A 24847-nucleotide genomic window follows, 5' to 3' on the forward strand; every position below is an offset into this window, starting at 1 on the left:
AGGCCTGCCAGGTCCTACCCACCTGGAAGAGTTCCTGAACCTGGGTGTCCACCCACTGCTCCATCTCCACCCAGCGCTGGAGCTGCCCCCGGTCATACTTCACCGTCAGCCGGCTGGGTTTCCGGGACCGGGGTCGGACGGGGTCAGACTGGGACTTCGACTCGGAGTCCGTGGATGATGTCCTCCTCCTCGCAAAAGCCCACCGGACCTTCTTACTTGGATTCTCCTTGTCCGGGTTGGGAGATGTGCAGGAGGCAGGGCTTGAAGACAGCATGGAAGGACTGGTTTGGGCAAAGAGTTGGGAAAAATTGCCAGTCAGAGCAGGAAAGCCAGGGAATGAGGAGCGAGAGCAGAGGGAGAGGCCAGCAGGGAAGAAAGAAAGGCGGGTGGAGGCAGGGCCAAGGCTTCTGGCGGGGCGGGGGTCAAAGATCAACTGGCCTTTGTCTGGTGCTGGGAATGCCAGGCTCCTGGCTCCAGGCTGCCAGTAAGTGGCACTCCCGAGCTGTGCCCCAGCCTCCCTTTCTGCAGCTGCTGCAAAACAGGGATATAAACTACACACGAACAAAGGTCAAGAGGGTGCCATGCCTCGGAGGTGGGAGAGGGCCTTGGGTCCTGAGGGGTGCGGGGCTCTAATCGGAGTCTCTCTCACCAGAGAGACCTTAGCAGCACTTTCCTGGGACTAGATCCATTGGCCTTCAGAAGCTATGCTCGCAGGGATCCTGCAGGAGTGGGGTCCCTGGCTGGCAAGGGCTCCTGCTCAGAGCGTGGTGCTGCTGAGGGCAGAGTTAGGAATAATTAGAGGGGTGGTGATCTCTGGCCCTTGTGTGGGCAGCACCCTCTTGTGTCTGAGTGTGAGCTGCCTTTAGGACTGTGAGGGAACAGGTACTCCCCTGGCCTTGTGTGTTTGCAAAGGTGAACTTGTCTCCCAAGCCCATTCCCCACAGGCAACTGCTTAGGAAGCCGTGTTTACCACCATGTGACCCTCCCCTGACTGAGGTCCACTGAGGAACCCTGCAGACCTAACATTTACCCAGGTGTCAAGGACTATTACTTCAAGACCGACTTGCATTCTAAAGGAAGGGTGTTTTTGTCTCTTCAGTCTTTTGTAACAAAAATTTCCAAACGTTTTAGAGAAGTTACACAACAGAAGAATATATCAGTTCAGTTCAGTGCAGTGGCTCAGTCGTGTCGACTCCTTGCGACCCCATGAATCGCAGCAGCCAGGCCTCCCTGTCCATCACCATCTCCCGGAGTTCACGCAGACTCACGCCCATCGAGCCCGTTTTTTTTTAATGAAGAGCTAAGAAGGACAAATGAAGAGCTAAGAAGGACAAATGAAGAATGAAAGTTTCTCTGTTCTTCCCCGCCCCGCCCCCTAGAGGTGGCCTACTGACAGCTTCTGTTCCTAGTTCTGTGATCACCATTATCCCTTCGTGTAATAACACAAATGTGTCCATTTTATTTACTTTTTATCTTCTTCACTGTGCTACGTGGCATGTGGGATCTTGGTTTTCTGACCAGAGTCTTAACCACTAGACTGCCAGGGAAATTCCAATTTGTCCATTGTAGACGGTATCTCTTGTCTCTCAACATGAATGATAAGAAATTAGCTCCCTCACTCATACTCCCTCATCCCCTTTACTTCCTACATTCCAATTTTTATTTATGTATTTCTTTTTCATGAATTTCTTTTTAGGTCTTAGAGTGGTTGCCTTTGTGATGCTGAGTTTGTTTCCAACCTATCAATTTCACCTGTCATACAGTGACTCCTACAAGAGAGTTTTAGACAAAAACCAATTGATGAGTCTTTAATGGTGGTATTCTGGGCCCTAAGTTAACCAGGTTGGGGAAGTGTTTGAGGGTTGGAAGCCAGAATGGTAGCCTAGAAACACCCAAGCTTCAGAGGAAGGCTGACAGATCCCAGTTCAAACTCAGCTTTGCCCTGCCTTGGTCTAATAACCCTCCAGTTTCACAACCTGAGTCTGCTTTCTCATCTACAAAATGGAGTTTGAAGAGGATTCAATGAGATGGTGGGAACTTTCCTGGTGGTCCAGTGGTTAAGAATTCACCTTGTAATTCAGGAGACATGAGTTCAATCCCTGTCGGGGAACTATAGACCTCACATGCTGCGGAGCAATTAATCATGTGCTAAAATTACTGAAGCCCCCAACTGCTAAAGCCAGAGTACCACGACAGATAGTCTGCATCCTGCAAAGATTCCATGTATTGTCACTAAGACCCGAGGCAGTCAAATAAATATATATGTAAATATTAAATGAGATGACGTTAACATGATGTTTAATACAAAGTCCTTTCTCAGCAGACATCCTTTCTCTTCCTTTCTTTGCCTTCTCATCCTCCCTGCTTTCCCGGAGAGGCTCTGTCCATCAAAGTCTGGCTCTGTAATTTCTCTGCAGTGGCTTCTTCCTGACCCTCTTTGGAAGAAGGTGGCAATAAGAAGTGGGTAGGGAGGCCTGGAAAATACAGCCTGTAGACTCAGTTGTTACCTTGATGACATGTTACACAGTGTGATAGGCATTATTATGATAGTTCCCTCCCCATTCTGTCTCCTGAAGTGTTCAAGGGCCCTTTCAGGAAAAGGAACCAGATCAGAAGAGGCCATGGTTTTGTTCATTCATTAACTCATTCATTTAACAAAGATTTTATGAACTCCTCTGGTAGGCAAACACTATGCTCAGTACTGGAGACAGGTGATCAAAAAAGGACACAGTCTCAGCCTTCATGGACCTTACAGTCCAGTGTAAAAATAAACATTAATCAACTAATCAAATAAATGTAAAACTGCAACTATATTTCTTTTCTGAAGAAAAGGTAAGAGGTGATATAGAATGTCTAGTTACGGTATGACCTAACAAGTGGTAACATTTGGACTGAGTTCTGAATGATAAGTAGGAGTTAACTAGGTACAGGGGAGAGGTGGGAATTGGCAGAAGGCACAGCATATGCAAAGGCCCTGTGGCAGGAGGAAGAGGGTAAGCACCAGGGACTGGAGAAGGTCAGTAGAGCTGGGACAAAGAGAGGAGGGAGGGGAAATCTGCTGGTAGTCCAGTGGTTAAAACTGCGCTTTCACTGCTGTGGATTCTTCCCTGGTGGTTTGGACGGTAAAGCGTCTGCCTACAATGCCTACCATGTGGGAGACCCGGGTTCAATCCCTGGGTCGGGAAGATCTCCTGGAGAAGGAAATGGCAACCCACTCCAGTATTCTTGCCTGGAAAATCCCATGGATGGTGGAACCTGGTAGGCTACAGTCCATGGGGTTGCAAAGAGTCGGACACAACTAAGCGACTTCACTTCACTTCACTGCTGTGGACCCAGGTTCGATCCCTGGTCAGGGAACGAAGATTCCACAAACTGTGCAGTGTAGCCAATAAATAAAAAATTTTAAAGAGATGAGGGAGGCAGAAGTGAGTCTTGAGGCAGACAAGGTGGATCTATCCACTTAGGGCCCTGTGAACCATGGTAAGAAGTTTTGTCTCTATCCTAAGAGCATTGAGAGTCACTGCAAAATCTTAAGCAAGGTTGGTGGGCAGACTGACATGTTCAGATTTTGAATAGAGAGAGGATCAGTGGGTGCAGAAGTCCTGGAGGTCAGTGGGGAGACCACTGCTGTAGGGCTTGACTGGGAGAGGTATGGCTGGTGATAGTGAGAAGTTGTGCATTGGAGAGCTATTTAGGGGGTAATATTTAACAGAAATTGGTGATGGATTGGGACATGCAAATTTCACGAATGCCAATACAGGAACACAGGTTCATGCATGGGACCTCTCTTAGCATATTTCCTCATCTATAAGCTGGGCGTTGGTAAGACTCTGCAGGAGCACACAACACAGCCCCAGAGACACTCGATGGCACACAAAAGAGTAATGCCCATTATTTATATATAAGTCTCCTTATTTACAGTCTTTCATCTCAGCATTGACCTATGCGTGTCACCACACATCAATAAATTTGCCCAAGATAAGGGAACTCAAGTTTCAAGATAAGAAAAACCACCAGGACCACAGGTTCATATCAGGGTGGGGAAATAACGAGGGTGCAGGCTGGGGCAGAGGCAAGTATATCTGGCCTGCTATCCCAGCCAGGCCTGGGTCCAGTGATGGAATAAAATCAGCAGCAAGCAGGCCCCATCAGAGCTAGATGTTCTCTTTCTTTCTCTTATTTAAAAAAAAATTTTTTTTGACCATGTTTCTTGGTTCTTAGTTCCTCAACCAGAGATGGAACACTTACTACCTGCTGTGGAATGCCCCCTGGACCACCCTGTGTTTCCCCCCATGCCCCTTTTAGGGAAATTCTAGAGGCTCCTTGAAAGGTTGTACCAAGTAAACTATTTATAGTTTGATCTCCTAATTTTTTCAATTAATGAGTATGTTAGGGTTTCCCAGGTGGCTCAGTGAGTAAAGAATCCATCTACAATGCAGGAGACACAGGAGACTCAGGTTCAGTCCCTGGTTCAGGAAGATCCCCTGGAGGAGGGCATGGCAATCCACTCCAGTATTTTTGCCTGGAGAATCCCATGGATAGAGGAGCCTGGCAAGCTACAGCCCTTAGGGTCACAGAGTCAGATACAGCTGAAGCGACTGAGCACACAACAGTTATACATTACTACATAACAAATTACCCCCAAATTTAGCAGCTTAGAACAATTGTTGCGTCACTAAGTCATGTCAAACTATTTTGTTACCCCAGGACAGTAGCCTGCCAGGGTCCCCTGTCCAAACGATTTCCCAGGCAAGTGGGTTGCCATTTCCTTCTCCAGAGTATCTTCCCAACCCAGGGGTCAAACCCATGTCTTCTGCATTGGCAGGCAATTCTTTACCGCTGAGCCACCAGCAAAACCTGCTTAAAACAATGGGTATTTATTATATCAGTTTCAATAGGTGGCTTAGCCGACTCCTCTGGTTCAGGGGTTCTCAGAAGGGTGCAAGCCAGCACAGACCAGTGTTGTTGGTCAGACATCTGCACCCTGCCATGCAGACATCTCTAGTGGGCTACTCGCCACATGGCAGCTGGTTTACAACAGAAACAGGGCGCTGAGAGAGGGAAAGGGACAGGTGAGATGGAAGTCACAGTCTTTTTGTAACCTAATCTAGGAAGTGACATCCCATGACTTGCTGTGCTGTATTCTATTCATCAGAGGCCAATCACTAAGTCCAGTGACACTGAAGAGAGGAGATTACACACACAGGCATAATTACTGGCAGGTATGGATCGTTAGTGATCATTTAGAGGTTATCTACCACACTGAACTATTGTGAACATTTTGACATTAGCAGAATTCTTCAATAATGCCCCTTTTAGGAAATTCCCTGGTGGTCCAGTGGTTAGGACTCCACACTTTTACTACTGAGCGCTGGGGTTCAATCCCTGGTTGGGGAACTAAGATCCCACAAGCTGTGCAGCACAGCCAAATAAATCAAGCCCTTTGAGGATTGCAGGAGTATCTGAGGGGACTTGTCTCTTTTCAATGAATATTAAACCAATGACAGTAGCCTCACCTTGACAAATATTGCATTACTTTCCTCAAAATTCCTTGGCTCTGCATTATCAAGGGAATTATTGGGCTTTAGATCATTAAAATGCAACTTGCTGCTGCTACTGCTAAGTCGCTTCAGTCATGCCCGACTCTGTGCGACCCCATAGACGGCAGCCCACAAGGCTTCCCCATCCCTGGGATTCTCCAGGCAAGAACACTGGAGTGGGTTGCCATTTCCTTCTCCAATGCATGAAAGTGAAAAGCGAAAGTGAAGTCGCTTAGTCGTGTCCGACTCTAGAGACCCCATGGACTGCAGGCTACCAGGCTCCTCCGTCCATGGGATTTTCCAGGCAAGAGTGCTGGAGTGGGGTGCCACTGCCTTCTCCTTATTTAGCTGTAATTATTAGAGGTGCTAGTGCTCAGTCGCTCAGTCATGTCCGACTCTTTGGTCCCCTATGGACTGTAGCCCATCACGTTTCTCTGGCCATGGGATTCACCAGGCAAGAATACTGGAGTGTGTAGCCATTTCCTTCTCCAGATAATCAGATAATTAGTACTAAAAATTGCTCTGTAAATATGTTGTCCCTCTGTTTCAGTTACTGCCACAAAACTGTTATCAGAGAAATGGGTTTACCTCTCAGTGGGTATCAAGCTAAAGATTGGAAGAAGGAAGGATTTATTATTATTTGCAGCAAATCAAATTATTACTTGCCTTGTGGATTCCCAGGTGGCACTAGTGGTAAAGAACCCACCTGAGCAGGAGACATAAGAGATGTGAGTTCGATCCCTGGGTGACAACGATGCCCTGGAGAAGGAAATGGCAACCCACTCCAGTATTCTTGCCTGGGAAATCCCATGGACAGAGGAGCCTGATGGGCTACAGTCCATGGGGTCACAAAAGAATCAGACATGACTTAGCGACTAAACAACAGCAATAGCAACAAGTCAAGAGGAGACCAGGGAACTTTCTAAAAGCTGCCTCTCCCCTAACAGCAAAATTAGAGAAGTTTTGAGCTAAGGGTGTATGCATATACTTTATCACAGGACTGTTGTTGGACTGTCTTCTCTGTTCTGACATTTCTTTGTTCGCTCAGGATCCTTGTTACCTATACTTGTTCAAGGGCAAGCACTGTGGCTGTGGGGTCTCGAAGAGTTGGACATGACTGAGCAACTGAACTGAACTGAAAGTGTTGGTCGCTCAGTCGTGTCCTATTCTTTGGGACCCCATGAACTGTAGCCTGCCAGGCTCCTCTGTCCATGGAATTCCGCAGGCCAGAATACTGGAGTGAGTAGCCTTTCCCTTCCCCAGGGGATCTTCCCCACCCAGGGATCGAACCCAGGTCTCCCTCATTGTAGGCGGATTCTTTACCAGCTGAGCCACAAGGGAAGCCTGAACTGAAGTGATCTGATATGCATATTCATGAAGAGGCTTGAGCAGAAAATTCTGCATAGAATTAGGGCAAAGTTTTAGGAGTCCAAGTCTTGGTGGATTGAAGTCAGGAGGGTCAGTATCAGTATTCTGTCCTCCATCAGGGTGGGGGCCTTAGCTCCAGCTGGAGTCAAAGATAAATTATTATGTATATTCCTTGAGGAGGAACTAGGACTCTGCTTTATCACAGGACTATTGTTTGACTGTCTTCTCTGTTCTTTCTTTGTTCCCTCAAGATCCTTGTTACCTAGACCTGTTCAAGGGCAAGCACTGTGGCCAGGCTTAGGTCACAAAATGAAAGTAAAAGTCACTCACTCTGACTCTTTGCAACCCAGGAATTCTCCAGGCCAGAATACTGGAGTGGGCAGCCTGTCCCTTCTCCAGGGCATCTTTCCAATCCAGGGATCGAACCCAGGTCTCCCACACTACAAGTGGATTCTTTACCAGCTAAGCCAAGAGGGAAGCCCAAGAACACTGGAGTGAGCAGCCTGTCCCTTCTCCAGGGCATCTTCCCAACCCAGAAATCGACCTGGGGTCTCCTGCACTGCAGGCAGATTCTTTACAAACTGAGCTATCAGGGAACACAAGATAACTTCAGCCAAAATAGCTTTTCTTTCTCTCTCTTTTTTTCCTTCGGCTGCTCTGCACAGCTTGTGGGATCTTAGTTCCCTGTGCAGAGATTAAATCTGGGCCCTTGGCTGAGAAAGCCAGAAATCCTAACCACTAGACCACCACAGAATGCCCCCCAATGGTTTCTCTTATGTCGAGAACGTCATTCCTGATTCTCTTTCTTCAGAGACTCCCTAACTTACCTGCTTACAGATATCACCCCAAAATTTAAAGGCTTAAAATGAACACATTTGCTCATGATGCTGCAACGTGGGCAGGGCTTTGGAGGTGTAGCTAATCTCTGTTGGAGCGAGTCAACTGGGGCTAAGGGTGAACAATGGTTTAATGAAGCTACTCAGCTGGGGTGGCTGTGAGATAGCCAGACACCTCTTTCTCCCATCACAACCTCTCATCCTCCGGTCTTGCTCTCCTCCAGTGGCCTCTCTCTCCCTCAGGGTTGTCAAACTTCTTCACTTGACAACTGGTTCTAAGAGGGAAAATGCAAGCCACAAGGCTGAGGTTTGAAAGCCACGGGGCACCACTTCTACTCTGTCCTATTGGTCAAAGCAAGTTACAAATTCAAAGAGAAGGGAAAGGTAGACACCACCTCCTGGTGGGAGGAGCAGCATGCACTTACAAGGAAGGTGAGGACCTGTCCACCATCGTTGATAGCGGTCTTTGTAGATAGTTCATTAAACCTACTTATAGAAACCACCAGACCACCATCCGAGACAAGGCATTCAGTGTTCCTTTTCTAGTATGGTGTTAAGGATTGCATGTTCTCACCAAACCACCCACTCCAGTATCAGTGGTTGGTACTGGTGGTATTGCAAGTATGAAGGTATCCTATAGCATAAACCCTGGCTTTCTCTTCCCCAAGTTCATATAGGGAGTGTGAACCACATGGCCTAACAAAAGAGCTAACTCACCTGGACAGCTCCCTTGGGCCTGCAATGTACAGTCAGAAAACAATATCATCTGGGGGAATTCCCTGGTTGCTTAGTAGTTAGTGTTCTGGCCTTTCACTGCCGTGGCCCAGGTTCAACCCCTGGTTGGAGAACTGAGATCCTATAAGCCACACAGCATAGCCAAAAAAAGGAGAAAGAGAGAAAAGAAAACAATATAATCTGGAAATGCTTTGTAGGAAGGTAAGTCAGAATCACAGAAAGGGGTCAATATTGGCAGTCAAGAGACCTGATGTGTAGAGATGGCCTCTGCTACATACTAGCTCTGTTCGTCTCTGAACAAACCAATGACCGATCTCTGGGCCTATATATAGGACATACAGCTTCTTATATGTAAGGGGAAAGGCTTTAACTGAGACCCCCAATAGCTCTGACGCTCTCTGCCTCTCCATAAACCAAATTTTATGAACCCACCCAGAGGATAGCTGGCTCTGTACATACTGCTAGAGAGGCTCTTGGGAGTCACTGAGGACCTGGACAGGTGAAGGGCAGGGCTGGAGGAGGGAACCACATGCCATGTGCAGGGTGGCCTGGAGTACATCTGCAAGCTGGTACAGAGCCCAGAACTAGGGCAGCAGTGGCCACAGACAAGCCGGGACGGATGTGAGCAGTTACTGAAGAAGATGCCGCTGCCCAGGGCTGGCTGGATGCTTGCAAGGGAAGCCCACGGAAAGGCAGGGGGCACAGAGATACTGGGACAAAGTGCCTGGGTCAGTGAGATGAGAGAATGTGGAAAAAGAAGTAATGTGGGGCTAAACATGATGAATGTGAAAGCTGTCATGACGTATTTTTCTCTTTCTCATGGAAACACTCCATACTCACCAAAGGAAACTTTGGTAATAATTTTAAACCAGAAAAAAGAAAATGTTACCCCATATTTTCATCATTCAAATACCATTACCTTTACTGCTTTGGTGTACTTAGTCTTTTTCCCTCCATGTGTAGCTTTTCTCTTTAGGATGTAAGAACCAGCATAAGGTAGTGTGAAAAGTGTGGGTTTTTTTTTTTTTTTTAATGTATATATTTACTTGACTGTGCCAGGTCTTGCAGCATGCAGGAACTTCGATCTTCCTTGCAGCATGTGGGATCTAGTTTCCTGACCTGGTATCGAACCTGAGCCTCCTGCATTGGGAGCATGGAGTCTTGGCCACTGGACCACCAGGAAGTTCCCAAAGTGTAGTTTTTGATGTCTGAGATACTTGTGATAAAATTCTGACTTTGTCACTTTTTTTCAGGTAACATTTATTGAGCAGTCAGAGTCAAATGTTTTCTCTGTAGTAACTCATTTAATTCTCATACTAACCCTAGGAAGTCCCACGTTGTATACAAGAAGGCTAAGGCACCAAGGAGATAAATAAGTTGCCAAAGGCCACACTGACAGTAAGTGGCAGATGAAAGAATTAAACCCTGTAATCTGAGTCTGAAGCCCACAAGCTGAACCTCTATAGCATCTTGCCTCCCACTCTTCACTACCTTACCTAGGTGGAGTTTAGTGAGCCTCCCTGCAAAGTAGAAACTATCTCAGAGCTGTTGTGAGCATCAGAGGTCACAGATGTCACACGTCTGGAACCCAGCAGGCATCTCAAATGGTCGCTGATCACTTGAAAACCTGTTGATTTTCAAGGCAAGTTGATCTGAGCTGAATGTGGGATTTCCAGCTGAAGTCAGAATTGAAAGTACAGTAAAAAGCACAGTGTTTAGGTGCTAAAGCAGTGGACTTAGCCTGCCTGAACTCCAGTCCCGGTTCTGCCACCTATCTGTCATGTGACCTAACAAGTTTGTCCACCTGTCTGAGCCTGCTTGCTCATTTGTAGTACGGGGATAAAATTAGTACCTACTTTCTTGGTTTGTTTTGACTGAATGGGGCAATGTGTGAGAAATACTTTGGAACAGGTTTGGGGCATTATCAGACGTAGGTTTTTGTAATGATATATATGATGGAAGTAATGATTAATCTGTAGTAATATTACCATAGGGTAAGTCTTCTGTGTTAGGATTTTTGTATGTATAAGGTATTAAAGGAAGCACAAATCAAATCTCAACAAAATTCTTTCTTTCCAGTAACTACACAATCATATGCTTCATTTCCCGGCATATCATCCATGTTCCCCACCGTGCCTGGGGCAGTGGAAAAAAACGAAAAATTCAGAGGGGAGACAGACTCCGGATTCCCACACACAATATCCATACCCAAAATGTGTGCAGCTAGGGAATGTTGCAGTTAAGCTAGGAAAAGGACTGAGGGTCGGCTACAGGATCTAGTGGGTAAGAAGAACGTTCCCATTGGGCTGAGGTTTGTTAAGTCATTGTGAAGGGGTGGAAGCTCTCTTTTTTAAAAAAAGTATGTATTAACTTCTCTTTGGTTGCGCTGGGTCTTCACTGCTGCAGACCACTCTCTGTTGTGGTGCAAGGGTTTCCTGTTGCTGCGATCTCTTTCGTTGCAGAGCTCGGACTCTAGGTGAACAGGCTTCACTAGTTGCAGCTCATGGGTTTAGTAGTTGTAGCTCAGGGGCTTTAGTTGTTCCTCGCATATGGAGTCTTCCTGGATCAGGGCATGAATCTGTGACCTCTGCATTGGCAGGCGGATTTCTATTCACTGTATTACCAGGGAAGTCCGTATGGAATCTCTTTTGAAGAGAACATTAACAGGACCAACATTGCTCTGTAAAGAATGGCCTTTAAGGGGAGTTCTTCACTCAGGAAAAGCAATGAGCCTGGTTTCAAGGAGTCCAGGGCTCAGTGAAGGCTCAGCTACTTTGGTGATCTGGAACCTCTAGCTTCCAAGGATGTTATTTTACTGAAAGAAAGAACCAGCTCCTGACCAGGAGCACCCCACCTGGTGAGAGAGGAGAGAAATTCTGTGCTGTAGAGAAGGGATCTGCTGACCAATGAAACTAACTCAGCTGCGACAACGACCGGAAGGGAAACGTTAGTACAAAATGAGGAAGGGCCTCAAAACAAAAGGAACCACTGAGGATCAAGTAGGGAAACCTGGACCGGGGAAATCTCTCGTTTCTCAGCTGTAACAGAAAGGAGGGTTTCCAGAGCTGGCAATGGTGGTAATATTCCAGCGGGCATCCGGGATTCCAGTTATCAAAGGTGCACCCACACAGCTTCTGGGATCTCTTCCCGCCACAAGACGGAAATGACTTCCCGAGGGCTGACCACGACAGCGAGATTATTGGCATCGGGCTTTCCCCCGTTTCTCCTCCCCCAGCCCCTTCCCTAGCGCCTCGGGCCTGGGTCTGGGAATGCTAATCCGGACCGGAAAGGGAGTCGGCAGCCTCTGAGCATCTGACCCACCTTCGTGTGCCAGACGTCGGCGCTTCCCGAAGTGTCTGGGCCTCCAGGGATAGGGGTGTACTTCTGGGGCGCATGGAGCCCCGCGAGGTTGGGACCGGGGCAGGGCGCGCCTGCCTCTGAGCCTGTCTGGGCACCAGGTTGCAGAAGCAGGGTGGAAGATGGCAGGGATTGGGGGTAGGCGGCCCGGAAGCCGGGGCTGCAGGGGCGCACAGGGCGTGGGCGGGGCTGGCCACGCCAGGGTTAATGTTCGCCCCGCCCCGGCCGCACTGACTCAGTTTCACCAGAAACTAGAGGGGTGGAGGTGCCGGAACCCCAGAGCACCCGACACCCGGGCGGAAACGGCGGTCCGAGCAGCGCGGGACACCTGGACCGGAACCTCGGCAGGCCCGGCCCCACCCCACTCACCTGCGCAGGTAACGCGGGCCGAGGAGAGCCAGGAGGAGGCGGAGCGGGTTCGGAGCATGTCTGGCCCTTTGTTCTGCGCCGGTGCGTGTGTCAGGGTACGTGAGCTCTTTAGCCGTCCGACCGGCTGCGGGGTCACCGAAGTGTGCGTGGGAGGACCGGGCCCACCTGCCGTTCTTCACTCCCGGGGTGTTCGTGCTCCTCGGTCCTCCCCTTCACTTCCTCCCGGCCGGCCCTCCTCCCTGGAAGTCTCTTGGCTGATCCGATGTCTCCTCCTCCGTCCCCTCCCTCTCGCAGGTCGCTAGCACCCTCGGAGCCCAGAGGCCCGCTCTGTGAAGGTGACCCCGGTGGGGAGGAGGGCGACGATCCCCCGCAGGAAGATGGCCGGGGGCCGCCTCTCCCGGGCCCGCATCCCAGCGGTCGCCGGGTGGCTTCTCTGCGCGCTCGCCCTCCGGGGCGCCGAGGCCGGGCCGCCGCCGGTGACCCCCGGTCTGCTCACGGCCGACGGCTGCCTGAACCGCTTTACCCCCGGGGTGCCTGATTTCGTGCTCGACACGGACGCCTCGGTCAGAAACGGGGCCACCTTCCTGCGCTCCCTCACCGCGCGCCGCGGCCGGGACTGCGTGCACGCCTGCTGCAGCTCCAACGACTGCAATCTGGCGCTGGTGGAATTGCAGCCCGACGGCGGGGAGGACGCCATCGTCTCCTGCTTCCTCATCAACTGCCTCTACGAGCAGAACTTCGTGTGCAAGTTCGCGCCCAGGGAGGGTTTCATCAACTACCTCACGCGGGAGGTTTACCGCTCCTACCGCGAGCTGCGGACCCAGGGCTTTAGAGGTAAGGAGGAGGGTGCCAGGATCTGGGGAGACTCACAAAAAGGACTGGTTATAGGGTCTTTGCGTGAAGCATCAGAAAGGAGTTTGGAGGAGAGTCCCATTCGATCCTAACTCATCCTTAGAAGTAGGCATGGTATAAACAGGCTACAAGAGGGGCGAGGAGGGACGTCCTAGAGCCGACGCTGGCTCGTGAATTCAGGATGTTGAGTGGGCGGGTGTTCTGGGATGTGTGAGTGGGAACAAGCTCCTGGGGATTCCTGCTTTGACCCCAATGGGCCAAATCAGGGAATGAGCTGTCTGGAGGCCACCTGATGACCAGATAGAGATACTCCAGGCCAAGCACTGTGCTAGGTACCTTGGGGCCCTGTCAAGTGGACTGGGTGAAGGCTGGGCTCCTCACTGCTGGGTCTGGGATTGGTTCTAGCATTTCTTGTACTCCTCTCCCCAGGTACTGGTCTTTAGTGGTCTGGGGGAAAAACTGCCATACCACCAGAGTCTAAAGAACAAGCCTAGTTGGGGGTGATCCAACTGGGGAGGAGGCGGTATTGTGGACACAGTAGCCTAGAGGCCCTGGGGTCCAGGTGAGGAGGGTTGCTGGATGAGTCAGTCCACTGGTATGTGTACCTGGTAGGGGAAGGAAGTCAGCTGTCCAGGCAAGTGTGTGTGTATGTGTGCGTGTGTGTACACTCCTGTGTGCTTGTAAGCCTGGCAGAGCTCTTCCTGCTGAAGCTCTAGTAGCCAAGCTGTCTGCTCACCTTGTTTACTTCCAGGATAAGGGCAAAGTGGGGCCACGGCTCCTCCTCCTTCCTCCTGGGACTGAGCAGTTAGCTGGGATTGGGGTCCCTCCAGAGACCTTCGTTCCCCATCCTCTCCACCTGTTGTTCTGGCCAGGTGGGGCTCCAGGGCAGGGATGGGTCACACTGATAACCTCTGTTAGTGCTTTACTGTTTGCTGACTGCTATGCCACTTAGCCTCTCACTTAGGCATCATGACAACCACCTCTGAAAAGGGTGCTATTAGTAGTCATTCTACTTTTTAGATTAGGAGACTGACTCCCATCTTAAATATATACCGTCCACAAATGGGACTCAACCCCAGGCCAGACCTCCTACAGGGCTGCACTATTTCTCACACAAGACCATCTTTCTGGTAGAAACCTGTCTGTGATCCAAGACAGCCCAATGGACAACAGAACCAGAGACTAGGGAGTCCAGGGGCCAGGCTGGGGCTGGTCGGTCTCAGTTCTGGAAAGTAGAGAAAGTTTTCCTCTCCAACCTTTCCTCTTCTCCCTATCCTTTCAGAAGCTCTGGATCTCTGGGAAGAGGTGGGGTGGAGATTCCAGGAGAGGGACACTGTCTCCAGGCTAGGCTGGGCTACTGAGTCCCAGTGGGCCAGGGCCTGAGCCTGTTTCACAAGGAAGCAGCAGGGAGTGTAGGTGGTGATGACCTAAGTGATCCGAGCTGCCGGCCCTCCCGGCTCTGACAGGACCCATCGGATGGCCAGCACTGCAGGGCCGACGCCTGAAACTGGGGTCTCGTCAGGAAGCTGAGCTAGACGGAGCCTTTCTCATCTGGGAACCTCCCCACCTCCTGACTTGCCTGATTGGCACAAGACAGGATGGAGTGGGGATTTCCTGTCCCATGGGGTGCTGGGTAGAACTTGGACTTAGTCTGGCCCCCAGGCCATTTCAGGGCACCACAGTGTTTGGGAGAATGGGGGATGCTGTGTGCATGTGTCCAGGAGTCCATTCTCACCTGAGTCGCGCTAGAGAGGTTGAAAGTACAAAGAGGGTCAAGTCATTATGGCCTTTTGGAAGCTGGGCTAGGGTAGACCGAGGCAGGCAAAGTGGGCAAGTACTCAGGGCTTCTGAACCTTTGGTTCTTGTACTGGGGGAGCCCTTCCCAGGGTGGGTTGACCTGTACCCCTTGCCCTGCCTGTGGCCAGGCCAGTCCAGTCCAGATTACTGGGGCCTCCTAAACACCCTGCTCTTTCCTCTTCTCCCCTTCCCCTACCTTCCCCATCTTTGCATTGGAAGAGTGGCTTGGAAGATAGAGACTGTGTTTCCCTGGAGAGTCCTGAGGCCTGACGGCTGGGGGAGGGGCTGGCTTTATCACTCCTCTGGCCCTTTGCTCTCAGTGGGTGGGAAATAAGGAATGGTATCTGTCCAGACATCTGCCCCTTGCTCCTGGGACTGGGGCTTGGAGAGGACCAGGCTTGCGAGTGGTTAGACATTGCTGATTAGGCCCGAGGTCTGATACGTCACTCTGTTTGTGACTTATACTCTGGGGCCAGTGGGGCTAGCCTATCTTTCTGCTCGGTAGACTGCCAAGTACCCTGTCTTGTTTCCCCTTGTGGACTGCTGATTACTTTCTGGAAAATGCAAGGAGGGAGGGACAGGCTCCTCCTAGTTCACTGCCCCCTTGGCTTGGCCTCTCACCTCAGGGCCTGGGCTAGCTCTCAGTGAGCCCTCAAGCCACTGGTTTGGGGCTTAGTTCCTGGCCCTGCTCTCCTGGTCTTATAATGGAGGTTTCCTTTTCTCAGTCCTGTAGCCCCTGCACCACTTGGCTTGTTTCTCTGTGGAAGTTCTCCCCGCCCATCCCTTTGCTCTCACTGTGTGTCCTGGTCTTTTCATCTCTGGGATCACCCTCTGTGACTCCCATATTGGCTCTGCTTTCTCTGCCTCATCAAAGAGAGGCAGAGACGCAGCCCTGTGATTCAGCCTTCTACCAGTTGTTATCTCTTTACCTTCTCTCCTTCCTTTGAACTCTTAGACTTCACTAACCTTCTGTGGTGCCTCTGTGAAGGGCAGGCAGTATCCACCAAAAGTGTAAATGGCACATAACCCTCACCACAATTCCACTTGCAGGAACTCATCTTGTGGCTATGCTTAAACATGTGTAAAACAACTTACCAGCCAGTCAGTCACTGCACCACTGTTTATAATAGCAAAGAATTGGAAACAATCTCAGTGTCTGTCAACACATCCTATAATTGGATGCTGTGGTGCTGTTTTAATCGTAATATGAATAATAAACCCTGAGGCAGCATGGGTTAGTTTTTAGTAGGGAGGGAGAAAGGTAGGGAAGAAGGACCTAAATCAAGAGGGACTGATGGACTGGTTAAATGTGTTAAAAGTGCTATGCAACCAAAAGTATGTACAACTGTGAATGATTTCCAGTATAAAGGGAAAAGCAAGATGAAGAACTTGCATGCTTATAAATTCAATACTCTCTCTCCTGATAGTCACACATACACACGCCCCCAGACTAGTAACTGAGAACACCTCTGGAGAGAAGGTTCGTTCATGTCCTTATGCTCAGTCATGTCCAGCTCTGCGACCCCATGGACTGTAGCCAACCAGGCTTTTCTGTCCATGGGATTTTCCAGGCAAGAATACTGGAGTGGGTTGCCATTTCCTTCTCCAGGTCCATATATTACCTAAGCTAAAAACAAAATTGAAGATTATAAAAGTAATAAAAAAAACAGTCATCTTTCTAAGCAAGTATAACCTGCAGCATGGTATTTTGATGTTTTGGACAGAGTATGGGTCAGACCAAGGTTCAAATCCCAGCTCCACTGTTTAGAAACTGAGCGACCCTGGGCAGGTCATTTAACCTCTCTGGTGTCAGTTTTCTCATCTGGAAAGAGGAGCAAGAATGCAGTTGTGGCAGGATGGTTAGGAAAGAAGGCGATATAGATGGGGGCAGCAAACCTCCTGTGAATATCCATATAGTAAATACTTTAGATTTTGTGTTGGTTACAACTGCTCAGCTGCTGTGGTAACATGAAAGCAGCTGTCCACAATTTGTAAACAATTTGGTAAGGCTGTATCTTAATTTATAGACACAAATTTGAATTTTATGTGCTTTTCACATGTCATGAAGTATTGTTTAAGAATTCTTTTCAACCGTTAAAAAATATAACAGGTTGGGCTAAATGTAGCCTGCAGGCCATAATTTGCCAGCTCTGATAAGATACTACAGATAAAGTATCTAGTGTGTGCTAGCCACACTTTCTTTTTTTTTTTTTTGCTTTTAATTATTTTATTTTTGGCTATGCTAGATCTTCATTCCTGTGCATAGGCTTTCTCTAGTTGCCAAACGGGGACTACTCTCTAGCTGCAGTGTGACAGCTTCTTGTTGTGGTAGCTTCTCTGGTTGTGGAGTGTGGGGTCTAGAGCCCAGACTCAGTAGTTGTGGTCCAGGGGCCTAGTTGCCCCAAGGCACGTGGGATCTTCCCAGACCAGGGATTGAACCTGTCCCCTGCATTGGCAGGCAGATTCTCAGCCACGGGACCACCAGGGAAGTCCTCTGAGCACAGTTTCCATTAGCAGTAGCTTTGTTAGTATGACTCCAGGTCTTTCTCTACCTCTGGCTTCTCTGGGGCTCCCACTGCACTCCTCCTCTCCTTCAAATTCAACTTCTCTATGGCTGAAGCCACATGTTCCTGCTAGATCTGGTTTCCCTTCTGCCCATGCCCTGGCTCTCCGTTGGCAGTTCCCCAGAGCCTGTCAGGCACAGCAGCCTGAAGCGTCTACGCGTTGTTTCTTAGATCGTCCTTTCCATCTCTGCCGCCATTCAGTCACTAAATTGTGTCCAGCTCTTTGTGGCCCCATGGGCTGCAGCATACCAAGCTCCCGTGTCCTTCACTATCTCCCAGAGTTTGCTCACACTCATGTCCATTGAATCAGTGATGCTATCCAACCTTTTCTCCTCTGTTGTCGCATTCTCCTCCTTGCCTCAGTCTTTTCCAGCATCAGGATCCATCCCTAAGCTATCCCTTAATTCAGACTGGTTCTGTTGTATCTGCCTTGAACTACTGCACTGGTCCACTTGCTGGCCTCCTTGCTCCATAGAAATAATTCTATTCCAGACAGATGGGTAAACACTTGCTGCTAGGAGCTTAAGAATTCCCCTGCTACCCTGGCCCTTGGCCTTCCCTTAGTACTTCTGGACCTTGATCAGGCTTTGAGGGAGGTCAGTTTCTAGTGCAGACTGGGCCTCCAGGCTTCTGTGCCACTGCTCATGGCCAGTGTCTGTCCTCTTTCTGTACCACCAGTTGTCAAATATTTGAATGTCAGTCCTGCTGTGTGCACATGCCCTGACCGAGTGTCCAGGGCCCTTGGAGATCTGTCCCAGCCCTGCTGGTCTCCTTAAAGTCCACCAAGCCAGCCTTGCAAATTCTCCACTTCTTGTTTCGGCTCATCATGGTTTCTGCTGCCATCAGCAACACAGAACATTCTTCCCCACAACCAAACAAATAAAAATAAAAGAATTTTAAAAATCCTTTGTCTCAAAAAAAAAAAGAAATCCTTTGTCTGTACTTCACAAAGCCTTGCCTTTTTCCTCTAACTTGCTGTGATCTTTCCTTTCTTTAAACATCCACATCCTTGTCTTGTACATGTACCACAAACCCCTTCATCTTGGTGGGTCTTTTCTCTCATTTTGCTTCCTGTGGCTGGATCTTAACCTGCCCCACTGGACCGTAACACCCTCAAGGGCAGTGCATCAGTTTCCTAGGGCTGCTATGCCAAAGTACTACAAAGTGGGTGGCTAAAAACAGTAGCGATGTATAGCCTCAGTTCCGGAGGCCAGACATCCAAAATCGAGGTGTTCACAGGGCCACGCGCTCTCTGAAGGCCCTGGCTGAGGGAGGGTATTTTGTGTCCCCTCGTAACTAGAGGAGGCACCCTCTTCATGTGCCCAGGCATCATGGGACACCAAGGCTTGACACAGTGCTCCCCAGGAACTCTGTGCTTCAGGCCTCTGTCCGGGCTTCTCAGCAGTGATCTGGGCTGTAGAGAGAGGGGTGATGATGTTAATTACAGATTAACTTATCTGGCTTTTCAAAAGTGTTATTTCTCTAACTTAAAAAAAAATGTTTATTTGATTGCGCCGTGCCTCAGTGGTGGCGCATGGGTTCGTTGATCTCCCTTGCAGCATGTGGTTCTTCACTTGTGGCGTGCAGGATCTTCAGTTGTGGCATACAAACTTAGTTGAGGCATGTGGGATCTAGTTCCCTGAACAGGGGTCAGACCCAGGCTCCCTGTGTTGGGAGTGCCAAGTCTTAGCCACTTGGACCACCACGGAAGTCCCCTGACGTTTTAAAGCAATTAGCACAAGTACCTGCTTATTGTAGAAAATAGGAAAATTCCTCTTTCCAAATATATGTGTGTATAAGGCATATATATATATGTATGTATATACATGTATATGTATATATATGTATATGTATATACATGTATATATACAAATATATATATATTTTTTTCCTAAATGGGATCAGATGGCAATGCGCTCAGTTATTTGCTTCAGAAAGTGGCTTTACAACATTAGAATGTCTTAAGTGTAACATATCTAAACAGAGGACAAAAAGAATGGTTTCATTGTGTAATTGTATCTGTGTCTCACCAGGCTACTGAGTCCTAGGTTGGTCTAGTTGCCACCCATAGGGCACCAGCCCCTCACTTGAGGAGGGATCCTTCCCATTCAGTGAGAGTTCACCTTACCTCACCTTCCTCGCAGGGTCCCGGATCCCCAAGGCCTGGGACGGTACAGACTTGAAGGTACAGCCCCAGGAGCCCCTAGTGCTGAAGGATGTGGAGACCACAGACTGGCGTCTGCTGCGGGGGGACACAGACATCAGGGTCGAGGTGAGATGCTGGGTGGCTCTTGGACCCCCACCTCAGCTCCCCAGGGCTCCTTTGTGGGGCCATAGGCCCAACTGTGGCTCCAGGTGGGATGGGGTGGATAAAAGCTGAGGATCCATTTAATACCAAGACAGTCTGTTCTCCCCAGTACGGGGGGGAGCGGGGGAGTGGCTTTTTGGGAGGGCCTGGAGCAGCCCAGGGGTGTCAAGCAGCCCCTGCCTGATGGCCATTCCTGTGCTTAGAGGAGTGGTCCAGACCAGGTGGAGCTGTGGGGACTCAAAGAAGGCAGCTACCTGTTCCAGCTGACGGCGGCCGGTTCAGACCAGCCAGAGAGCACGTCCAATGTCACGGTCACTGTGCTGTCCCCTGAGCAGACGGAAGGTAAGGAAGTGGGGCGAGGAGGCCACCGTGGGAGGCATCCCCCACCCCAGTTGCCTGGCCCTTCAGACGCCCCTGACCAGCTTCCCTCCCTGCCAGAATACTGCCTTGTACCCAGGAAGGTGGGCCGCTGTCGTGGTTCCTTCCCCCGCTGGTACTACGACCCCACAGAACGGATCTGCAAGAGTTTCGTTTATGGAGGTTGCCTGGGCAACAAGAACAACTACCTTCGGGAAGAAGAGTGCAAGCTTGCCTGCCATAATGTGCAAGGTGGGCCTTTGCGAAGCAGTGTTGGGGCTCAGGTGACATTCCCCCAGGGTAGGTGTTCTCTCTTCACGGGATCAGGGAGGTGGGCATGGGAATACCCCCATCCCTAGGCCCCCTATCAGCTCATCCTGGCTGGGGCCTGGCCCTGCCTCCTCTCATTTCTCCGTTTTTCTCTCCTAGGTCCCTCAGCAGAAAGGCATCATCCAGGTAGGCTTTTGCTCCTTTCCTTGTTCCCCTCACCCCTGCCAGCTCTCCAGCCGGTATCAAGTCTAGGCCCCTGCTCACACTGCCCTGGCTCCACAACTCATTCCTGCCCTCAGAATGAAGGCCCACAAGTGCCTCACCCCCTGCAGCTCAGGATCCTCCCATCAGCCTTTGCCTGTTTTGTGCGTAGGAGGGTTTGAGGGGCAGGGGTGGAGAGGGAACAGGGGCTGTGTCATAATGCTGCCTGGGGCTAGAGAGGGCCAGGTAGATGATGGGCTCGCGGTATTTGCTGGCCTCTGCACCCCCACCTGACCTCCCCCTCCCCCGGCCTCACCCTCCCCAGTGTGTTCTGGCAGCTGCCACTCCAGCAAGTTCCGCTGCGGTGATGGCTGCTGCATCGACAGCTTCCTAGAGTGTGACGACACTCCCGACTGCCCTGACGCCTCCGATGAGGCCACCTGTGAGAAATGTGAGGCCTGGGGGCGGAGGGCGGTGGGCAGGGCAGGGCAGATCCAGCCCAGTCACCCCCACACCTCTGCGAGGCCCCTGTCAGGTCTGCGCCTCTGATCTTTCATCTTTGCAGACACCAGAGACTTCGATAAACTCCAGAGGATCCATTTCCCCAGGGACAAAGGTGAGCTCCTGCCTTGGTCTCCTGGGTCAGGGCTGAGCTACTGTCCTCCCTCATGCCATCAGTGTGCTGCAGGGGCCTGCTGTGCGTACCAAGCTGGGGGCAGGGGTGTCCTGCGCTTTTCTTTCTGTGTTTGCTAAGCATCAGACATCCTCTTAACACCTCCTGAAATTCTTTTTTTTTTAGGCCGTGCTGCATGGCACGTGGAATCTTTGTTCTCTAACCAGGGACTGAGCTCATGCCCCTTGCAGTGGGAACTCATACCCCTTGCAGTGGAAACTCAGGGTCTTAACCACTAGATTGCCAGGAGAGTTCCAACACCTTCAGAAATTTAACCGTGCCTACATATCACTGAGATGTTATTGATTTAACTTAATATATTAAAAAGGAAATTTCAGGGACTTCCCTGGCAATCCAGTGGTTAAGACTCCGCACTTCCAATGCATGGGTTTAATCCGTGGTCAGGGAACTAAGATCCCGCATGCTACACAGCACAGCCAAAAATAAATAACTGAAATTGGAGATTAAAAAAAAAAAAAGGAACTTTCATGTCAGTACTGTAAATGAAAAGCCACTATTATATGCCACAATTTGAGATTTGCTTTTAAAATAAGTGTAATAAAACATGGTAACAAATTTTAGCTGGACACTGTTGGCTGCCAAGGTTCAGACTCTGAGTCTTCTTTGTTAGGTTCAGACTCTGAGTTTTCTTTGTTAGAAGGCAGACCATCAAGTGCTGGGGAGAAACCAAGACCTTGATACAGTCGGAAATGCTGAAAGAAAATTAAGAAATAGTTATACGAGTCAGCCTAGGGTAATTCTGGACCCAAACTTACTCTCCTGCATTTATCTTCCTTGCTTCTAGCAACACTGCAAATGGCCCAGATATTTCTGGGGCCCCCGGGCCCCTCACTGAATCACAGCCATCCCCAGCCTGGGAGGGTCAGGGGGTGGTGGGCAGCAACCATGTGGAGCCTAGTGGTGGCAGGGAGGTCCCGTGGACATTCACACCTTCGTCTGCTCCTTACCCTGCAGGGCACTGCGTAGACCTGCCAGACACGGGCCTCTGCTCAGAGAGCATCCCCCGCTGGTACTACAACCCCTTCACTGAACACTGCGCCCGCTTTACCTATGGCGGTTGTTATGGCAACAAGAACAACTTTGAGGAGGAGGAGCAGTGCCTTGAGTCCTGTCGTGGCATCTCCAGTGAGTGGGGCAGAGTGGGGCTGGAACATGGGGAGGTGAAAGGCTTAGCTGGAGCATTCAGCTCTGTCCCAAAGCATGGACTGGTCAGCCTTGTCCTTAGAGCACCTGAACTAAGGGTGGGAGAGGATGGCAGTGGAGTATCTGGGGCACTACTGAGGAGCAGCTGAGTCTTCGAACCTTTCATATTGACTTATCTCCCCCGCCTCCATTGTTTTGTAGAGAAGGATGTGTTTGGTCTGCGGCGGGAAAGCCCCGTTGTTCCCAGCACAGGTAAGCCCCCCATCTGCCTGTCGCCACTGAGTAGATATGAACTCAAAGATCAGCTCCACTCAGTTGTGACAGCCTAAGCCCGTGTTGAGAGGACCCTGAGCTTGGCTAAAGGGACAATAGTGGTGCCTGCCGGGGCAAGGGAGAGAAGGACAGAAATACATGCCAGGTCTGCGGGCCGTCAGTGCCCTCCCCATATCACCTGCAAGTAGAGTGACCTGGAGCCAAGACCCAGCATAACCCCTCCCAGCAAGCTCCCGACAGAGCAGTTTCAGCTGCTCACACGCCCAGGCTCCTTATCCCACCACCACCACCACTCCCCGCATCCGTTTGCCCAAGTCCCTTTCATACAGAGCAGGGGTGGGCGTCGGACCCAGCAGGCTCTGGGAGTGCTTCATCCGGCCCTTCCTCCCGCAGGCTCCGTGGAGGTGGCCATTGCAGTGCTCCTGGGTACCTGCATCGTGGTGGTAGTCGCCATTCTGGGCTACTGCTTCTTCAAGAACCAGAAAAAGGACTTCCACAGACACCGCCACCCCCCACCTTCCACCCCCACCAGCTCCAAGGTCTCCACCACTGATGACATGGAACACCTGGTCTATACCAAACAACTAGACCCCTCTGAGCCTGGGCCTCTCCAGGGCTCTCGCCATCTCTCACCTGGCCCTGCTTCCTAGCCAAGACGGAGGCCTGGGCTGGGCAAAGACTTCGGGACCAGACTTCTCCAGCCTGTTTCCCAGGGCTGTTCTGCCTCCAAAGCCAGGGCTCCAGCTCCTCTTGGAGGAGTCTCAGCTAAGTCCAGGCTACTTGTTCCTGAGAAAGCTCACAGGTCTGCAAGGAGCAGAAAACCTTTGAGCCAGGAATCCTAAAGAAATGGACCTCTCCACGTAAGATTTCAGAGCAAGTTGGAGTTTTGCTTCCTGTTCCAAGCTGCCTGCCCCCATCCCATGACCTTGGGAGGGGGCCTGGGACAGCCTCAGAGGCTGGAGGCCCCAACCGTTTCCTCCACAGCTGGCCCTCCCACTCTGCAAAGTCCAGGGCTGTGGTGGGGGGTGGTCTGGGGGGAAGGACTTCCCTGTATATTTTGTGTTGTACAGAGTTCCTTTTTGTTTATTTAATGCTGTGGGGGGTGGGTGAGAGGAGTAGGAAGTGGCTCTCTGGCCCCACCTCTTCCCCTGCCCCCCATAGTAAGCCCCAAGCCAGCCCGGCCTGCACACGGAGCCAGATCCTCCGCACCCACTGGGGCTCCCTTGCTTCCACAGGCCAGAGTCCACTCAGTGGAATAAAGTGATTTATTCTGTGAGTCTCCTGCCTCTGCTCTGTGGGCCAGGAAAAGGATAGGCTGCTGGGGGGAGATGGGACCGTCCCGTCCAACCGGTTCAGGCTTTGGTCATCCTGCTCGGCAGGTTTTCCCACCCTTACCGAAACTGTCCTAGCCCCAGCCCCTGAGGGTGGAGATACTTGCCAAGTCTGACCACGGTGTGGGGGGGAGAAAGAGCCCTGGGAGTAGGGACCTAGGGAGGCCATGGAGCTCTGTTTCTTCCCGGTTTGGGCCTGAAGTATGTAGTCAAGGACTAGGGGGGGTGGGGGTGCACAGGCTTGAACCCTGGTTTGGTTTTTTCATTTTGTGGCCTAGGCTTTCAGGATCTTAGTTCCCTGACCAGGGATTGAACCTGGGCCCCTGCAGGGGAGCCACTGGACCACCAGGGAATTTCCCTGAACCCTGGTTCTTATCTCTGCTCCTTTGGTGTAGGGGCTGGGGACAAGGGGCCCATCTGGTCACCCACAGAAGCCTTTGCTTCTCACAGGAGTGTAGCTGCTCCCCAGGCTCTGAACTCCTGCCTTTAGTTCAGGTTCTCGCCTCCAATCCACACCCCTCTGTATGAGCTACCTACCTGCTTATGCAAAAAAAAAAAATCATTCTGTTAATTTACTCATTTATTCAACCAACTATTTATTGAGCTATGTACCAGGGACCACCAACCCTTAGAAATTTGGTATTTTTAAGCATATAGGAAGCACTGCGTAAGTGCTTTACATATCTCAAGTGATTGCCTCAGCATACAATGCAAGGATGAAGGTATTATCATCCTCATTTTACAGGCGAGGAAACCAACTCAGCAAAGATCATTTCCTAAGGTCTTAGAGCTGGTGCCGGAGGATTGATTTAAACCTTTACATTACAAAAGAGAGACTTTTTTAAATTGTGG

The 24847-nt window shown here is 50.5% G+C and overlaps 2 protein-coding genes across 6 annotated transcripts in view; one reads left to right on the plus strand and one right to left on the minus strand.

Annotated features, from left to right (window-relative positions):
* Positions 1 to 12406, minus strand: part of PPP1R14D (protein phosphatase 1 regulatory inhibitor subunit 14D) — a 21742-nt gene extending 9336 nt beyond the window's left edge. For 2 of the 3 annotated variants that reach the window (XM_060418597.1, XM_042252293.2), the window contains exons 1-2: positions 12206 to 12406; positions 23 to 11333 (exon numbers count right to left, since the gene is read on the minus strand). In XM_060418597.1, the coding sequence (XP_060274580.1) occupies positions 23 to 274 (252 nt within the window). In that variant the 5' untranslated portion in view covers positions 275 to 11333; positions 12206 to 12406. Of the gene's footprint in view, positions 1 to 22; positions 11334 to 12205 lie in introns of those variants that run through there. The other variant, XM_060418598.1, reaches the window with a different exon arrangement.
* On the plus strand, positions 12074 to 23940 carry SPINT1 (serine peptidase inhibitor, Kunitz type 1). Of its 3 annotated transcripts, none has more exons than XM_015096948.4 (11): positions 12074 to 12300; positions 12500 to 13039; positions 19563 to 19690; positions 19930 to 20068; positions 20165 to 20383; positions 20513 to 20539; positions 20880 to 21005; positions 21120 to 21170; positions 22203 to 22373; positions 22593 to 22643; positions 23058 to 23940. In XM_015096948.4, exons 2-11 carry the CDS (start codon positions 12583 to 12585, stop codon positions 23312 to 23314), a joined length of 1626 nt encoding a protein of 541 aa, XP_014952434.1. In that variant the 5' UTR covers positions 12074 to 12300; positions 12500 to 12582; the 3' UTR covers positions 23315 to 23940. The 3 variants fall into 3 exon arrangements, with proteins under 3 accessions (XP_014952434.1, XP_004010504.2, XP_014952435.1); XM_004010455.6 differs by having other exon boundaries at positions 20165 to 20335; XM_015096949.3 differs by having other exon boundaries at positions 12074 to 12213.
* Positions 23941 to 24847: the final 907 nt, after the last annotated feature.

Source organism: Ovis aries, chromosome 7, assembly GCF_016772045.2.
Source record: "Ovis aries strain OAR_USU_Benz2616 breed Rambouillet chromosome 7, ARS-UI_Ramb_v3.0, whole genome shotgun sequence".
Lineage (NCBI taxonomy): Eukaryota > Metazoa > Chordata > Mammalia > Artiodactyla > Bovidae > Ovis > Ovis aries.